Source organism: Sceloporus occidentalis, unplaced genomic scaffold (genome assembly GCF_023333645.1).
Source record: "Sceloporus occidentalis isolate IW3139 unplaced genomic scaffold, rSceOcc1.0.p SCAF_24, whole genome shotgun sequence".
Taxonomy (NCBI): domain Eukaryota; kingdom Metazoa; phylum Chordata; class Lepidosauria; order Squamata; family Phrynosomatidae; genus Sceloporus; species Sceloporus occidentalis.
In genome coordinates this window covers 1,455,001-1,475,195 of record NW_028317004.1, presented here as the reverse complement: position 1 = coordinate 1,475,195, position 20,195 = coordinate 1,455,001, and the positions used below count along the sequence as shown (strand labels likewise).

The following is a 20,195-nucleotide window of genomic DNA, read 5'->3' as shown; positions in this document are numbered from 1 at the left end:
TCTCTCGTAGTGTGCAAGCAGAATAAAAAAAAAGTATGATTTGGTTTCACAATATATGCAAAGCGATACTCTTTAGTACAACCGTAGTTCTTTCAATCAGGCTGTTGTCAATCTCAGCTTCCATGGGTGAATTTGTAAACTAAGTTGACAAACAAAGAATATAGGCAGTTTTAGTTTAGGTAGTTTATTTACTTATGGCTCCAGTGCCATGGGGGAAATCTTTTCCTTGAGCATGAAATTCATTGTTAAGAACCCAAATTTATCTTGTTTTGTTCCAATAAACTTTCTCTATGTGTAGACCTTGAGGAAATTCTAATGAAGTCCATACCTCCATTGACTTTCATTAGTCCGACTAGGTGATTAAGACCATGCCACTTTATTGTTTACCACTATTTTCGAAAACTTACTTTTAATGTTATACTAGTAATAACAAAATTGTGTGGTAGGAGGTCTTCTCTAAAGCTGTGGTGGTGATGTTCCCCTTTAAACTTGGACATTGTGCCTTTCATCACCTCAGTCCGGCAGTCATACTATAATACTGGGTGCGTGTCTCTTTGAATATCCAGCACATTGTGCGCTATACACCCCTTTATTTCATTTTTTTGAGTCCGTATGAGTGTTACGGCATGAGGATCATTGTGAGGGTCATGCCTTTTATTCTTTACAGAAGTTTCTCCCTCGCATGTGGTGTGTATGAGGGGGTGGGATCACCCTCGAATGAATCGTTTTCCAGAACAAACCAGCCAGACTAACCCGAGAGTCACAGAGTGCGAAAGGCTATTGCATAACTTGTGTTACTGTCTTTAGTTCATAATAATAAATATCCCAGAAGAGCACAGAATTGTTCAATTGGGTTTAACCAATTAAAGGTTGCAATGCTTTTGCACCTTTACTGCTTCAGTTTCCATTTGTATCCTACTATTCCCAAAATCCTCTGCAAAATCCAAATCGGATATAATTAATTTTTAATGATTATTTTTTTTTTATAGGAGTATCAAACATACTACCAGTAATTCAGTTGATACCATAACTCAAACACACATAATGACACAATTTAAATGAATGGTTTTAAATACTCCTTTATGTATTTATATTAACCCTACATATGACCAATACCCTACCTGACCAATTCTGTCACTGGGGCAAGCATTTTGAAGCCACTCTGTTTTTTAGGGCATTTTCAATTAATATTTGTTTGTATTCTTGTTGCCTTTGAAATAGCGTGTTCTTGTTTGTTTTTGTGTAATATTTAAATAAAACCCCATATAATATATGTTATTAGGATATGTGATTGTATGTTTTTATTTTTAACAGATGTTTACATGTAAACTCTTTCCACTATGGAAAAAATGATATCATCAGGCCTGAACTTGCCATCTGGCACACTGCCCAAAATTGTTGGTGTGGCCACCTACGTAAGCATAAAAATGTAATCTACGGGTTGTCACATGAAGTCGCTGGCCAAACTTACATCAATAGGTGGCTTCTGGCCTTAAAGTGCCAGTGCCTCATTATCCCAAGTCTGGCCCTGAATTCCATTATTAGCTAACTGAAGTATAATAGACTATCTTGGTCTCTTTTTCAGGTATATTATACTATTATTATATTTGATATATTATTAGCTTTTAAATATAATTATATTATTACCAGATTTGGTCTTTTTCTTTTTACGGCTAACGCAGTACTTTTTTCAGAATGAGTGTAGCGTCAGACAACACACACCTTTCTTATCATACAGATGCAGGCTGTTGGATGTTGAGATCATGTGACAATGCCTGCAGGTTGGCAACATTTTGAATTCTGCATTAAGCAGATATTGCACTGGTACTATCCGTAATGTTGCTCTCCTTCCAAATATTAACATGTTCACATTCCATCAACTTTATATGCTGAATTCTTCTGCTGATAAATTTTACATTGTCCTGCTGTCTTTCACCTGACATCAATCTCTACTCAGGCACGATATTACCCTACAATGTGTATTTTTATTTCTGTCTGCCTCTCCTCCCTCTTTCATTCTCTGCCTCTTCTTCTTTTCTCCCCCTCTTGTATCCTCCTCCCCCCCTTCAGTATATACACAGTCTGTGTGTCACTGCGTGTGTTTAATCCTATCTCTCTTTAAAGGATTGTTTTGTGTAATCCCTTTAACACTTCATTCTGCTAATTATCCGGAGAACGAGGTACAGGGTGGGGGGAGTGAGCAGGCACCATTACATCATGGCGAAGGGGGGGTTTAGCCAGTGTGACCCCAGAGTAACCGTACTAACTCAACAATAGAAGCAATGTCTGTTACTAACACACTGTGACAGGGGGATTAGAGGTGAATTCGCGCACACACACACATAGACACACAATGACAACTATTAAACACTATGACAAACCCACACATATAACACACCGTGACAAGGCAAACACCTAGAGCACCGGTTTCAAATAGTTTGTTTCTGTGTATGTATCGTAAATAAATTAGTGTACTACGTCACATGTACACTGATTGCCAACACATACTCCCTCTTTCCATGTTGGACATATTAGATGTACATGTTTTGAGTCTTGTTCACTGTGCTGATTTTCTTTGGTTGTGAACTGCTTTATCTATAAAAAGTTCACTCCTCTGGTACTCTGATGCTTGATGCACAACAAATATGGCAGATTCAAGAAAATCACTTTTTTTTTTTTAATACCAGCTGTAGGATCAAATGGCAGAGAAGTTCACTTAGGAAACAACCCGTATATCTTTCCAGCAGAATTGCTAGAGGGGATTAAGTTTACAACATCAGCAGGAGATTTTCCTAGCTCTTGAGAAACATAGAGAACACTTAGGCTAATTTCATCATTAACGTTTTTCTTGTTAAGTACACTGTTTATTTATTGGAGGGTAAACTACGTATTAGTGCCAGATTAATGCTCATTGAAGCTCCTAGTCAGACTAGGGCAACCATATTGCCATTTTCTGGGATAACCATAAACATTTTACATGTTGATGACCAGGACATGTAATGTGCTACCTTGCAGTACGCGGGATGTGTAATTAAGTAACTAATCCACTTTTGTGAGTTACTTCCCCAATAAGGTAGCGCTGTACATGTGAAATGTATATAAGTCCTACCAAGATTAGTTAAGAAAATAAATACAAAGACAAAGATCCATGAATATGAAAATGAATGGGCCATCCGCAAACATTAGTTTCCTAATTAGTATAAATGCTAATTAATTGCATCACGAAAGTGATATTATGCCCTTATAGGGAGCAAGACATCAATAGCATGTACGTCTAGTCTAAGAATATAGAAGAGTACATATAGGGTATAAAAAACTAAACACCTGTACAGCAAGGATAAAGAATAGTATAGTATCTTATATACATGCAATGCTATGCATGGCTAGCAGTGTTGCAATATGTTTGTACAAAGCATATACACAGGATATCAGGGAGAGCAACTAGAACTGCAGTTAGGAAGGTCACCAGATTTGCCTGTTTGTCTTTCTGTCTGTCTATCTATCCATCCACCCTGACTGATAACTGTGTAGTAAAAAATCTACTAATTTATTAGAATTTTTAGTTAATTTTAATAAGATGCTCCTAGAAACAAATAAGCATCTAAGAACTCTGCTCCTGTTATGGGCCATTATGAGTGTGGAAGACACAAATTCTACTAACCATTTTTTTTTAACCTTCTTGCTACATTTATTAAGTCAAAATAGACATAAAGAGCTATAGTGTTTGATATTGGCTAATCAAATCCATGGCACCAATGTTTAATAGCAATGGGTCATTAAGCTCAGTCATGTGATATTCAGATAGACAGTAATTATTTTATATGCTTATTGCCCTGCATGGATTTATGCAGAACACTGACTAATAATAATAATAATGATAATTAAAAAATAAACCAGATATATTAACCAGATGTGAACCTGTCACATATTAGAGTTAATATACAGAATGAGGGTTCCGGGGTTCCTCCACCCACTCACTCTTTTTTCATCCTTTTTACTGTGGGTAGAAAATCACAGTCCACATTTTATTACACAAAGGTACAGCCTGTAAAGCATCCATACACTGTATGTTGATCTTGTGAAACCACACCTTTGAATCCTCATTTTTAGCTTAAGGAAAGGAGCCATCTAAAAAAAGCAACACCAAATAAATAATGAGAAAACTCAACAAACATATAATATATATATAGCTGTACCAAACATAAATTGATGGCAGTCTGATATGTGATTATAAATGAGCTCTGATTTATACTCAAATGCAAGATGTGTTTAAACTTCAAGATTCTTGACTGATTCTTGACTGTTTGAAAATTTAAGATCGGGATCCTTTTTTTTTTTTTTTTTTTTACAGTTCCCTACCTGACAATCAAATGATGCTATTTCACAGGATGAATGAGCCTGGTCCTCGTTATCTGTTCTTGTTAGAGGTTGCGTTAGTAAGTATGGTCATTAATTTTACTTTTATTTTAACATTCAGATGATGTGCCTTTGTGTGATAGATTAGGCCCTTGGCTTGGTCCATTTTATTTCTACTAGTTCAGGGGACTTGGTGTACTGCCAGGCCTATATATTCAGAAGAGGCATTAGGCTGGGCCCTTCTGCATTTAATTTTTTACCTAAACACCTCTTTTCAGTGCAGCTGCCATTTGGTGGTTAATATTTTTCTCCTAACTCATCTGGACTTGGCTGTCATATTGGGCAGAGAAGTCAAGTTAACTACACCTTTTTGTGTGGCTTGCGCACGTTTTCATGAAAGAAGCAACTCAACTCAATTTTTGTTTTTATGCCTGTCATTCACTGTGTCTCTATCTATGTCTGTTTGTAATTTTGTTTGTACTTATCGTTAATCACTCTGTCTCAATTCATCTATCCATCTACATCTGTATTGTAATGTCTGTCTGTATGTGTATCTATCTATCTATACTTTGTTACTGGGCAGAACACTAATGTATAATGGGCAGAGGCTGTGCCAAGCTCCCCACCCCCTAACTCGTACATTCTGCCCCCTCGCCCCCCTCTTCAGCAACCTTATTGGAGAGATTTAGCCCTGGCTCTGACAGATCCAACACTCTGTGAATAATTTTCTAAACCCTCCCCCCCCCACCTGCCCTCTGCCCTCACCCTCCCCATCTATCCCCTGGCTGCAGCCATTGGAGAGCCCATAATGAGATAAGTGTGAGCTCACAGGCCCGCTATTTAACCCCTGCACCCAGGGCACAAGCAGCACTCAGTGGCAGAGAGGAAGACACAAGGCCAGGTAGATCGGTATTTGTCAAACGAGGGCAGAGCAGGCTTTGCCCAGAACTCGTATGGGGATCTGTGATAGGGGAGAGCAGAGAAGGAGCTGACCTCAGTTAAACACTCTCAGAGTAAGTTATCATCCAGTTTGTGCCTTTTATACGCCTCCTGCTGTGAACTTTGTTACTTTATATAATGTGCTCGCTATACCCTTACCTACTGCATAGGTGGAATCTGTACTTGAATCCCCTACATAGCCATCGATTGGAGAAAAGACCCTTAGCTATGTTAACATAGAAATGCCATTCACGAAAAAGCTTTGTGAATCAACAAGTCAAATGCCTACCTTTTACATCTAAAGTGTATGAATTAGAGCTACACATATACTGGTTGGATTATGAATTTATTTAAACACATCGGGGTTAATTCTAATGTGCCGGTCTTTTTCAGTTTCTTAATATGATAGATGATTATTGCCAATCGATTCATTTTTTGAATTTGTGAATGAAAATAAATTGGTTTGATTTTAGGGCAAAAAATAGGAGATTGCAAAAGGGGTCGTATATATATATATATACAAATTATCAATTAACCTTTTTTAAATTTATACATAGATTAGCGAACTCAACGTGCCATTGGAACACAGGAGTGATGGTTGCTGATAAAGGGCCTTTGTACACCTATGAAGTTATTCCATTAAAACAATTGCTGTTTCCAGCAAAAATATTCATTTACAATATTAACAATATCTACAGTGTAGATATTAACAATATCTACACTGTATTTCTGATATATTTCATGTAAATTTAATAGACAAAATTAAATAAAAAAATAAGGTAATTTCTAAGTGACCCTAAACTTCTAAATGATATATATATATATACTGTATATATATATATACTGTATATATATATATATATATATATATATATATATGGATATTATGTGCTACGCCTATTCCTTGAAATATAAGAGTTTTAGTCACACCCACTGGGGGGTCCAGGGCAAGATGTCCTCCTTAACCTACCACTTGTCATATCGAAGAAGCGCATTAGCTGTTTCTCCCTGCACCTTGATAATACTATTCTCCTTCCGATTCTCTAGCCTTACCTGCATTTGCCTCTTATCTCTGTCCGCTCAAGAAGTATAAGTTGTGGGATCTGGCAAGGTAGGGGTAGCTGGAGTTGTCAGACAGTATCACTCAAAGCTGAGCGATAAATCCAGGATAAGACAGAGCTCAGAGACAGAATTATCTCCACTTTATGGGACAAGAGAGGTCTTTGGAAATGTATCGCAGTATGAGCATTGAACTTACACGATCCACTCAAAGTACGAACACATTTGTGTATTAACGAGGTGTTGACCTACGCCACCCCATATAACCTGGTGTTAGAATGACTTGGTCTAATGTCACATGAGATATTTTTCATCTAATTATATTTGCACATTTATCTCAGATTCCTGTAACCAGCATTAGATTCTGAAAATAATGTTTCTTCTATACATATTGGAACTTTTTGTAACATATTGTAACATGATCATTATGCCTTTTATGCTTTTCTAGGTTGGGTGCTCCCTTTCTTGTATATTTTTTGGCTGTGCGTATTTGCAGTTTCTGACATTAATGGTGTCCAGAGAAGTCTTAAAGTTGCTTGAGTGTCTCATTTGGGTTAAAATGCAGTGCAATCCCACTGATTCAGCTCCTTGGTAAATATAGCCATGAAGAATTCTATAGGACTCGCCAAATTTCAGGTACTTTGAAATGGCGGGCTAAGCCATATATGGCTATATAGTGTGACAGAATCCCCAATATTTATGCCTTAAATGGGTGCTTTTTTAATAGAATTCAATGGGTATGATTTGTTTTATATTGTAACAGTGTCTATCCCTGCAAAGGAACTTATCACAGTTTAGTTCTCTTCAGTCACATTGCTTTCAAAGACAGAGTAAAAGGGGCAATGAGCTAAGCATCTTTGAGATGTGGTGACATGCGAGAAACTTCTCGATTGCCACAGCTACTCTGTGGAATAAAATCAGAAAAATGGCAGTGTGCACCAAACAATAATTTCAGAGTAAAGCAAAGAGGGTCTGATGCTAAAAAACAAGACCACAGCTCTTTTACATTGTCTACCTTGATAGTTTTTGTGCCTCCCTGGAATGGAACAGTTGATGGTTCAAACTCAAGAGGTCTTTATCTAGATGCTAAAAGCGTTGGAGTCTAAAGTTTAGTTTTACATACGAAGAGGCCTTGCGGTCTTTATTTAGTTTAATAATTTGTGTCTCTCTTACCTCAAAACATAGACTGAAAATATATAGACCTTCGTGATAACACCGGATTATCTTGCATATCTAACACACCTTATTAGTTGATGTTTGTTCCAGTTATTGCTTTCACTTTACAATTGTATTTGTTGATTTCTTTCTAACGCTCAAGTTGTGTCCCATGACCTGCTATTGCCTTGGTTACTTTTGTTTTACTCTTTGAATTTTCACAATTCCTTTATCCCTCTTTCTTCTATCTTTCCGAGATAAAAATGTTGGAAAGAGATATCTTCACACTCCTACTGTTGCTCCTTATCTCGTTCATAGATCACTGTAATAATCATTTGCGCTGCACAATTCTCTTATGCTCTGTTCCCCTTCTTAGATTGCCTTTGTGTTACCTATGAAACAGTTTGTACCCCCATGGGTTATTTTCAAACAACTGTTAATGTAGTAAATTCCCACCTATTTCTATAGTTCTCCTTGTACGTTCTCAATTGACATGAATTTGAATTTCTCATGACTATGAACAGTTCCATGCTACTTTGATAACATTCCTTGTTCTTAGGTGCTCTCTTATACTGAATGTACATGAAGAATATACTGATTTACTCTTATGTTTTGTCTCCACAGATGGCACTCTCTGATCTCCCCAGCACACCCTTGGCCCTTGAATACCTCAATGATTTTGACCTAATGAAGTTTGAGGTGAAGCGGGAGCCCCCTGAACCCAGGGCCACCAGAATGGTCCCTCCTCCCTCCCTTGGCTCTACACCCTGCAGTTCAGTGCCTCCTTCACCCACCTTCAGTGACCCTCCAGAGTCTGCGGGACCCCCTCGTCCCAGCTTGGAGGAGCTGTACTGGATGGCAGCTTTGCAGCAGCAGATGGGTGGGGAGGGACTGCCACTTACTCCTGAAGATGCTGTGGAGGTTCTAATGGGAGGTGGAGGAGCACCTACTCTTCCAGGGATGGATGGTGGGTACAGGACAGCAGGGCCGCACCCACATAATTCTCACCCTTCTGCTTATCTTTTAAGTCCAGAGGAAATGAATGCACAGCAGCACCAGGTGAGTAAGGAGAGTGGTAAGGAGAGGGAAGGGTAGGAATTATGTTTTTGAAATAATTATTATTTACATATATGTGTAGATGGGCCACTAGGTGTTACCTGGTATCCAATTCTATGATTATTTGGGAGATGTTGGAAAACTGTGACAAGTGCTGAAAAGTGAGACTGAACATTGGTGCAAATGGACAGGAATATATCATGGAAATGAAGTAAAGAAAAGTTCTTTGCTTAAAACTGTAGGTACCATGTTGTTGCCAGATTCACCGCTTTGTGCTAAGTATACTCAAAACAAATTGAAAGGACAATAAAACTCTTCTTTGATTAAACATAGTGTATTAAACCAGATATGTAGTGTCCTATGTAGTGATCTAGGTGCTCTAATGGTACAGTCAGTATGACTCACAGATGTGCCAGAAGAGTCATAACCACATGGGTCCTCACAACTTTTTGACACACAGACCACCATGGGATATTCCATAATTGGTTTACTGGTCCATCTTTCAGCGAAGAACCCTTGGCTGATCTTTATTGGTGCTACTTTTCATTGTTTACGTATAAGGTGTGTGTTGTCTGTGTTTCATTATTGTTAGTTTGTATATCACACAACATCAAGTATGGAACAAACAACCATAGAAATTAAACTATTTAAGAATAAGTGTGTATATGGCACAAACCACTATGGTTCCTACACTGTGGGTTTTCTTCTAAGCGTATAACCTGCCATAGTGTAGGAAGAAACTAACTGGTTTTCAACACAACTAGCACACTAAATTTGGACTTTGCACATATATTGTGTAGGTAATTAGCGTGTGTGACCACAGGGGTGTAAAGAGTTGTGATCTGGAACCATGTGAGTATGTGTTTATCTACAGGGCATGTGTCACACTTTATGTGACAGGATTTGTCAGTACAGTTATAGCCGCAAAGCCGGACATGTCACTGATCACTTAATCTGCTAATATCAAGAGATTGAAAAGAGGGAGAGGGAAGGGGCATTGGAAGGAGATAAATAATGAAGGGAAAATGGGTGGTAGGGATGAAGCACAATTAGCAGAAAAATGAAGAAGAGGTTGAGAGTCAAGATATCTGAGACTTTTGCTTTCATCCTCACGCTTCATAGATATTTTTAGCAACATTAACAAGTGTTTGGCATTACATAATCTGCACATCTATGCAAAAAGTGTCCCTAAATACAGGCATACCCTGCTTTAAGGACATTCACTTTAAGGACACTCACAAGTAAGGATATAGCACACATAACAGCATGACGCCAGCATGTAATTTTGTCTTTCTAGCGTCTTTTGAGCATTTCATGTTTTGTGTTGGAAATGATACATTTGAATGAGTACATGGATTCACTTTAAGTATATTTTTATTTTACATACATGCTCTAGATCCCATTGCGTATGTTTATTTAGGATATGCCTGTAGTTGTGTACCTTAAACCTTACAAAATGCAACCCCCCCAAAAAAAACCTAAAAAACAAAACCAGAGTACAAAACCCAAAACAGAGTATTGTTGTTATTACCCTCAATCAATGAATATCATTTTCACATTGGACATTTTTGTTAAGCCTAGTGACATTTTTGTTGCACGTATGATGTTGAGTGAGAAATCCTACATATGACAATGAAAGCTCCATGGTTATTTGGTCACAATAGGTTGGCTTTGGCTTGAACTCTTTCTTTGTTCATAAACATGGCTGGACTAGCTAGGGTCATTGGCCTGTAGCACTTGGCTATCATAGATCTTTTAATTACCAATATGGTACCCATGTAGAGAACTGTATCATAGTGCGATTTTACTGTTATCAGCTGTAACATTATATTCTCATTCCCCAGCTCTCTCCGTTGTCGGAACGATTCTCTGATGAGCAGTTAGTAGGAATGTCTGTGAGGGAATTGAATCGCCAACTCCGCGGATTCAGCAAGGAAGAAGCTTTGCGGCTGAAGCAACGTCGCCGCACATTAAAGAACAGAGGATATGCCCAATCCTGTAGATACAAGCGGGTGCAGCAGCGCCATGTCCTGGAGACAGAGAAGTGTCAGCTCTCACGTCAGCTTCAGCAACTCCAGCAAGAAGTGGCTCGGGTTACCCGTGAGAGGGATGGTTGGAGGGCTCGTTATGAGAAACTACTGAGTGCTACTGGAGGCGGGGCAGGGGCAGATGTGCTGGGAGCAGGTGGGGAGACAGGGCCTGGAGCCGAGCTCTTCCTGTGATCCCAAAAATCAGGAGACTTTATCCCAAATCAGAGGAGCCGCTGCCATCCAGGAGATTTACCCAGCTCTGGGAAGAAAAGACCCTAACCTTAACAATAATAAGATCCTGGAGTGTTAAATTGTGACACAATGAAAAACTCAACCCCATAACTTCATATAAAGGAGAAAGACGTTACTGATGATTGTCCCTTATTTACATTCCCCCAGCTGGATTCTGAAACCTCAAACATTTTTTACCGTAAACCTCAACAACGGTTTCTTATTGCTTCACTATACCGTGTTCCAAAGTAACATATACTCACTATGATAGAGCAGGGGTTTATACAGGACCATCCCAAGGTATAATATATATATAATCTTGGTATTATGAAAAAATGCATACAAATATATGTAAATTTTGTAGTGAAGGAAAACTTCCACCGTATTAAGGGTCGATATCCTATACCTAACAGCCTCACCAGCGATGAATGCATATTAAAGTATGCATTCGTAGATTTGCTACGTATTGAAGACACCTCCTCCAATATACACCATTTTTGGCTGCCTATTACTGGCATTTGCCATTGTCCATGCATGTTGGGGGGATGTTACCCCTGTAAATCTCATACAAGCCAGTGCTGGCTGGTAGTGAGTATCCATGCATGTTCACTGGCAAGCAGGATTTGCATTTGGCCAAATGCATCTCCTGTAAATCAGTGAGATTGGCTGCAGGTAAACAATGCACTTGTATAATCCCTAAACACATAAGCATATGCTGGAATGTACCTTTAATCACACTAACTAATGCAGACAATGGCATCACATAACGTTACCCCTTTATTGCTGGCTACCTCCATTTGGATATAATTGCTACTAATTCAAATTTGAACATTTGAGAGATGCATTTCATTACTATATTAGTTGTTCCAGTTGTTAGACACCCAAAAGTGTGATACCCTCTTGAGACAGAACATTGTGTGACCTAACAGGTTACTTACTGCAAAGGGTGGCCCTGTTTAGGCAGTGATCCTTGTGCCTGTATTGCTGCTTATATTTTTCCTCTAGTATATTGTAGGCTGTTCGAAAACAAAACATGCACTTAAACATCACATTAAATTACTTTCTCATGCGAGTTAAAATCAAATGTAATCAGTTTTTCTGGGACTGGCTGAGCCTGTCCATGCTATCTGGACTCCCTTCACTTTCTACTCTATCTTCCCCTTACCATTTGTTCCCTTGCTGGGGGAGCTGTCAAACGCTAATTCTAGTTTTATTTAAGGGAAAGAAAGTAAATTATTGCATTTTTATGTGTGTGCGATTGTGAGTTTAAAAAATGCAACACTTTGCAGGCTCCTCTCCCTGCACAGAAGGGGCAAGGCTAGTGCGTTTTTAGGCAGAATTGGCTGTGTGTTGTGAAAAGTTTTAAGAATTGTGTTTTTTTTTTCTTATTATTTTGTATACAAAAATGACAGAAAAAATATCTATTTAAGCATAGAATAATAAAATATTCAGAGTTTTTACAGCAGAACAATGTGCGGAATATGTATTATTGTACAGAAGCTCACTTTACAAGTACTTTCTACTTTAAGACAAATCTGAAACCCCATGTTTAAACCAAATGTTGAAACAGGATTCCACGATTCCCTCTTGTCCTGTCACTTAGGTGCTTCTCAACTGAGGTTCCACTGTTCCCTTTTTACCTCTTCGCCTTCCAAAATGATTCCTAGGTTTCACTGTGAAACATCTGCTTTGACAGAATTTTACATCCATCCTACCTCCTTATTTTTCTTTCTCTTATTTTGATCTCATTCACAAACTATCCTGACACCACCATTAGGTTTAACAGCCATCTAACTCCCTTTGTAACTTTGGCACTATCAACCTGCCTACTTCAGTATATTTTGAAATGTACTACTGTCTTAGAACAAGATCCTCCCTTCGCATGATTAAAAAGAAGTATCGAGACCTGAACCGAAAACACTGATCATCGAGGAAGGTAAAGTAAGTTGGTGGCTCAGAGATAATAATAAAGAACAAAAAAACTGATACAGACTTTGGATCTTTATAGACAGCGGTTGTTGGTGATGGAGACAACTGGATTTTGTGTTCAGGGTATGGAGGAAATCCCATAGCTGGATAAATAGTGCGCTCAATAGAGAAACTAAAAAAAATCAAGTAATGCAGGTAAGGTGGTGATTGTGTGCCATATAAAGTCTATTACCGTATTTGGTAAAGGAAAAAGTCATATCCTTGGCCATTTTTAAATGGGTTGGTAGAAGAGCACTCATGTCACCACAACATGACAACTAGTTTGAGGTAAAGACATAAGTGACATCCATTGACCACAGAAGTATGTAGCACAACAAGGAGATTCCAATGTAAATGTATACCATTTGTATGTATTTCTAACATAATTTTAGAATAAAAATACACTTTTTTTATCTCTCAAGTGCAGTCACAGAAAACAGAATATAATATGAACAATGCATACATATATATCAAAGAAAATGTAGGCACATTCAGTACTCCATACTGAACAGAATGTTAGCAGGTGGCAAGCAACTCCCTTTCACTTCCTGCTTTAAGTTGAAAGGTCAGAAACATCTCCAGTAGGGTCCTGATAACACCCTGCACAAAGGCCCAAACTAGTCCTTGACCCCTTTGGTTAAATATATTTTCCCTCCATTTCCTCAGTTAAACACCACACTTATTACTTCCTAATCTGCAAAGTTTTGTGTCATTTGTAGAGGGGGTTTAAGAAGGTGAAGGAAAATTTTAGTGAGGGCTAACAGAGGGGTTCATTTTTAAAATTTTGTAAAATTGTACAGAAAAATGTAATTGTTGGCCTAGATTGCAGTTGTAGCCTTCATTCCAATGGCAACCCAGTCTGAGTGAGAAGGAAGACAAGAAGGAAGAAAATACAGGGCAAAGTACAGGTGGATCTCCAAAGAAAACCTGTTTGTGTCAGTTAAGACTCGGTTGGGAACTGTGAAGGAAATTTACATATCAGCAGGACATTGACCCACAGAGTCGTAAGATGTATCCAACTAAAAATTTAGCATAAGTCTATTAGGTTTCATCACTGGATCGTGAGATTGCAAATGAGCTGCATTTAAACTCTCTAACGGGAAACTGTTGCCTTTTAGCACAACGAATAATTAATTGTAACTTGTATCGTTGTTATGGAGATATTTCGTTTACCTCAGGAAAACTGACCTGTTACTAAATGAGGTGTAATTAGACAATATCAAAAGACAGAACCCACACCATTATCTTAAGTGGATCACCATAAATCAGAAAATGATGCTCAATAGACTATTGGTTGTCCAACTACAGTGAAGATAAACATCTCATAAAATGTCCAGAGCACACCAAAATAATAAATACTATCCCAAGTCTTACCCTACAAATTGCTGTTTGTGCTTTCTTCTGTATAATATTATGATTTATTCAATTGATTTATATTAATCATTATTTTAGTCTGCTCATGACACTTTGAGATTTCTAAATATGAAGCCACCAGCGTTATTTAAATAATTTTCTGTGTTAGGATTACCTCATTTCTCCGCTTAGAAAAATTTGACCAAACCAACCAATAATAAATAAGTAGGTTGAAAAATGAGTATTGTAGCTTGTGATAATACATTTTAATAATAAACATTTTATTTTTAGTATAATATACAAAGTAACAATAAACACAAAACATTTAAAGTAAGACATTTATGGCAGCGTAAGGGTCAAGAAAAACAAACCAAGAAGATATAGATCCCGCTAATCTAAGTTAGTTGTAAATTAATTTGGTCAGTGTTAGAAGAATGTGGAAGGTTAATGGCAGACAGATAAATGATATAGTTAAAGATGGAATTTACGCCGGAAGAAAAATCAAAAAGAACTCTAGCTAAAACCAAGAAGTGTTATATAAAGTTTTGATAATGTGTTTGATTGTTAAAGTGGTAGTCTAACACACACTTGAATGCAGATTCAAGTACTCTGTGAGTACTTTTTATATTTAATATATTTATATTTTATTACATTGTTTATTACTATGTAATCATTTATTAGTGACCCTTTGGTTTTCTTTCTTGTTACATGTTCCCTGCTTGCAGCATCCATCCCAAAGTTTGCATGACGTGAAATTCTCTGTCCCCGTTAGATTTGTGTTTGCGGTGGGCCACATAGAAAGCTAAGTAGGGTGTCTCTGAAATTATCAGGTGATATGCTTTAAAGGAACATTTAGATTATTGGGTTATTTTGGAGTTTAGGGGTAGTCTTACTCTCAAAAGCATGAGGTGTGACTTACTGGATTCAGCTGTAAAAAAGTAAAACCACTATTCACTCTCACAAATTGGGGGTCTCTTGTGACCATGTAATGCTGACATACCACATGTATGTAGTATCTATGTGCTCAGGAGAAATGGTAGATTCATCTTTTTTGTTTTATTTGTTATTCCAGGTAGCCCAGCATGCAACATCCATCACAAAACTTGCCTGACATATGTAAATGTTCAACAAAAAACAGAAATTCTGTATTCCCGTTAGATTTGCTCACTCTAACATACATATTAACTACATCCCTCACCCCCTTATATCACCCACAGCTTTCTTCCTTTCACAGTGTGCAAGCAGCCTTAATTTTACTGCGGGGTCACATAACATACTTGACCACATTGTGTCCCTGCCTGTCTAGGCTGGTCAAAAATTCAAAGGGCTGGCTCAGGGGGTAACTACCCCCCTGCCCCCTGGGCCAGTTTGCCCCTGTAGAATTGTGTCTGTGGTGGGCCACATAGAAAGGAACCTTTGATATCCTCAGGCGATGTAGTTTCAGTTTGTGGGTGTTATTTTGGTGTTTAGGGGTAGTTACCCCCCTTAAAATCAAGAGATGGGTATTTTTTATTCACCTGTGCTTAAAACCTTCAAGCACTCATAATTTGGGGTATTTCTTGAACATGTCATGCTAACTTACCACACATATGTGCTTGGGAGATTTTATTTGTGTTTTCTGTCTTGTTCTAGGTAGGCCAGGGTACAGCATTCATCCTCAAATATGCCTGGAACATGAGAAAAATGGGTGACCTAAATGGGTAAGTAGAGTGAATATTTTGATATTTAAGAATATTTTGATATTATATCCCCCAAATCACAATATGCATGTTTTTAGTTCAACTGTAAAAACTTCTTGGCTTGAAACCGATTTGCACACCCAAAACATTTTGTGACCCTGTGACTATGTAATGTTAATTACATGTGGTACTGTGTTATTCAGTAGACTTTGGAAATTCATATGTAATATATTTTTTATTTTGTTCAGCTAATCCTTAATTTTAAATCAAGACACGGAGACTCATATTGTGCATTAACCCTTTCTTTACTCCCACACAGCAGCAAAGAAAACATACAACAGTAAAAAGAAAAAACCAGTAGGAGTGTACACATAATAACCCCTCCCACATAACATGCATCCCATAAAAGGGACACACATCCCAAAATCCTCCTCTTTCTTTGCTGCTCCCAGACAGCAGATAAGTATTCCTGATCTTTATTACTTTCTCATATTATACTTGTATTTATTTATTTATCTCTTTTTATACTCATTTTCCGTTTATCTAGTTTTATTGTGTGGTCCCCGGTTTCCTTACCTGGGCTTGGTGTCCCGTGCTCCCTGTCGGGCCGGGCGCTCGGGGGACCTCTATCCCTTTGCCTGTCCCCCCCCCCCCTTGTTTCTTGCAGGCTTCTGCCTGTTGGCTCTAGTTGCCGGCGTTCCTTTCGGTTCGCCGGCATTTTTTATGCGGCGCGGCGGTCCGCCGGCGTTTGTTTGCGGCGGTCCGCCGGCGTTTGTTTGCCGCGGTCCGCCTCCGTTGGACTTCGGCGGTTCGCCGGCGGTTGGTGCGGCGGTCCGCCGGCGTTGTTTCTTCGGCGGTCCGCCGGCGTTGTTTCTTCGGCGGCCCGCCGGCGTGGTTTTTCTTCGGCGGTCCGTCGGCGTTTGTTCTTCGGCGGTCCGCTCGTGTTTTCTTTTGTTTGGCGGCCCGCCGGCTCTGGCGTTTCCTCGGCTGGTTGCGGGTGCGGATCCCTTTCGGCGGTCGCGTGTGCTTCCGTCGGTAGGGTTCTGCCGTGCTTTTTCGTTGTGCGTCTTTGACGTCCTGCGCGCCTACCCCTGGCTTCTCCCACGTTGTTCGTGGGCTTTTCTCACTTTAGTCCTGCGACGTGTGGTGAATAGAGCCTCGGGTCGAGCGTTTTGTGTCCTTCTGGCATCTCCCGTTCCTGCCTTGGCCGTTTTTTCGCTGCAGGTGGTTTTTTTCTTTCTGCTATCTGTTGCCATTTTCTATTAAAGGGGCATATCCCTGTTACTTTATTTTTTCAACAGTGCTTATATACCTTTATATATACTGTTATGGCTGGTCGCCAATCCCCTTCTAGGGATGTATCTGATGTGGAATCCTCTCCCAGAGAGGATCTTCCTGTTGATTTGCCTTCTATTGACCCTTTGCAGGAATTAAATAATTCGGTTTCAATGGCTATTGCTTCTGCAATGTCATCTATGACTACGGCCTTGTCAGCTTCTCTGACTCAGGCCATTAAGAAATCCCTGCCTGGGCCTGTGCCCAGCACAGATCCCCCCTCTGATTCTTACCATAAGCCCTCTGGGGGGAAAAAGGTGTCATTTAAGTCCCACCATACTAATATGTCTGCCTCCAGAACCTCTAAGAACGATGATGATTTTGCCATCCAAGATAGCGTTCCACCAAAACGCAAAAGAGCCCTTACTCGCCGGGCAGAACAGGCGAGGAAGTGGAAAAGTGCCAGAGCACTTTCCTCTAGCTCTTCTGATTCTGAGCTAGAATCCGTTGAGGAGGCTTGGAATTCTTCTGACTCCAGTTTGGAGGATCAGTTCACTAATGATTCGGCACCACCTTCTGAGGTTGCTGCGCAGGCTAGTTCCTCGCAGCCTGGTTGCTGTTCTAAGTCCCCGGACGCTGCTGTCCTTGATCAATTTGGTGAGCCATATTTTGATCCGGAGGATCTTCACCATCCCCGTTCTGCTGAGTGGGTTCCTTCTGACCATGTGGCCCGCTATTTACAGGCCAGGGTGCGTAAACCCCTGAGCAAAAGCTCGCGCAGCAAGCTGCGTGCGGAATGCCCACGGCCTATTGTCCCAGGCAAGGTCTGTGAAACTCCCATTGTCGACCCTAAGATGGTCCAATACTTGGCAAAGGCTGGTTGGAACCCCCGTAAAGGCCTGGAATCAGCCCTCAGGGCCACGCAGGATAAGCTCCTGGATATCTTTGGTCCCTTGACCAAGATGTTCCAAATGATCGAGGAATGGGTGGCCTCCGGCTCCCCTCCAGACCCTGTAGTTCTCCGTGGCTGGATGCAACGGGCCATATGCATTGCCGGCAACACAAATACCTCCCTCTCTATTGAGCGGCGTAAGGCCATTTTGTTTAAGATCGAGCCGAAGTTGTCAAACCTGGCTCTCACGGAGATGGGCAAGGGCTCAGGGCCTCTTGTTTGGGGATTCCTTTATTAAGGATCTCGGGCGCTATGTGGGGGCCTTCACGGCTCTGGATAAGGCTCAGTCCTCTATGAGGAAAGTCTTTAGCCCTCGGGTTTCTCCCAGGGCCGGCAGAGGTAGGAGCCGTCTGTCCGGCCGCTCCTTCACGGGCTCAGTTCGCTCGAGCCGAGGCTCCTATTCTTCTTTCCAGGCTCAGCGGCCTCAGTTCCAGGGCAACTATTCCGGCAGACAGCCTTTCTTCCCGCAACGCGGACGCCCGTGGCGGGCCAGAGGCCATCGTGGATCCCAGTTCTCCCGCCGTCCCTCCGGTAAGTCTCTTTCCATCTCCCCCTTTTTCCCGCTATCCTGTCGGGGGCAGACTCAACCATTTTTTGCAGGTTTGGCAAGCTGTCACTTCCGACGCTTGGGTGCTGCAGACGGTCAGGGGTTATGTCATCGAACTGGTTGGTTCTCCCCAGATGTTTTCTCCCCCGCGCCCGTTTCGTTTCTCCCAACAGGACGCAGAACTGGTGGATGCCGAGATATTCTCCCTGGCCGAGGAGAACGCCATAGAACGGGTTCCCCCGGGCACCCCAGGTTTCCTCAGCAATATCTTCCTGGTCCACAAAAAAGGAGGTGGCCTCCGGCCGGTGATCAACCTGCGGCACCTCAACGTTTATGTCCGCTACCGCCACTTCAAGATGGAGGGCATCCATCTTCTTCGAGATCTCCTGCTGTCAGACGATTGGATGGTCAAAATCGATCTCAAAGACGCATACCTCACGGTTCCGGTGGCGGAAGAGTCCAGGAATCTCCTTCATTTTCACTGGCGCAACGTCTCCTGGCGCTTCACTTGTCTCCCTTTTGGACTTTCGTCAGCTCCTTGGTGCTTCACCAAGCTTCTCAAGCCTGTGGTGGCGCTCTTGCGGTCTCGGGGTGTTCGGCTGATTATTTATCTGGACGATATGCTCCTCTTGGCTCAGGACAAGGAGGTCTTGCGCATGCACACCCAGTGGACACTGGACTTGGTCCAGCAGTTGGGTTTCCTCGTCAACGAAGACAAGTCCCACCTTATCCCGTCCAGGAGGCTGGTTTTCCTGGGTTTCATCGTGGATTCCGTGGACAGTGTTCTTCGCCTTCCGACCTCCAAGATCCACTCCATCAAAAAGGAAATTCGAAGGGTTCTACGTTTGCGGGCGGTCTCGATACGCCAGTTAGCCCGCATCATCGGCCTCCTAGCAGCCTCCATTCAGGCGATTTTTCCGGCTCCTCTCCATTACAGGGCTCTTCAACGCCTCAAGATTCACCACCTCCGCACGGGGGCGTCCTATGCGGATCTCATCACCTTGGATGCTCCCACCATAGCGGAGTTGCGTTGGTGGTTGGCCAACATGTCCGCTTGGAACGGCAAGGCGATTTTCGGCAATGCACCGGATCTTTCAATAGATTCCGACGCCAGCCTCCACGGCTGGGGCGCGAGATGTGGCGAGATTTCCACGGGCGGTCCTTGGTCCCAGGCGGAGACGGGTTTGCACATCAATTGCCTGGAACTCCTGGCGGGCTCGTTTGCCATACGGAGCTTTTCCAAGGATCGCATCAACTCTTGCATCCGTCTGCGCATGGACAATGTCTCTGCAGTGCGCTATATCAATTGCCTGGGGGGCACCCAGTCAGCCGTTCTGGCGGACCTGGCCAAGGATCTGTGGTCCTTCTGCTTGGAGCGCAACATCACGGTGCAAGCGGAATATATTCCTGGGCTTTCCAACGTGGTGGCGGATTGGAATTCACGCTACCTCACGGACGCCAGCGACTGGACCCTGGAGTGGGGTGTGTTTTCATCTATTATGGACCTCTGGGGCCCGCTCCGCATCGATCTCTTCGCTTCCCGGTTGAATTCCCGTCTCCCTCTCTTCTACAGTTGGAGGCCAGACCCGGACGCG

General features: G+C 41.3%; 1 protein-coding gene across 1 annotated transcript; it reads left to right on the top strand.

The window, feature by feature from the left end:
• The first annotated feature begins 8,133 nt into the window (after window positions 1–8,133).
• Window positions 8,134–10,787, top strand: LOC149300464 (transcription factor MafA-like). Its single transcript, XM_089485164.1, has 2 exons — window positions 8,134–8,568; window positions 10,410–10,787. The coding sequence occupies exons 1-2, from the start codon at window positions 8,134–8,136 to the stop codon at window positions 10,785–10,787; spliced, it is 813 nt and encodes a 270-aa protein (XP_089341290.1).
• Window positions 10,788–20,195: the final 9,408 nt, after the last annotated feature.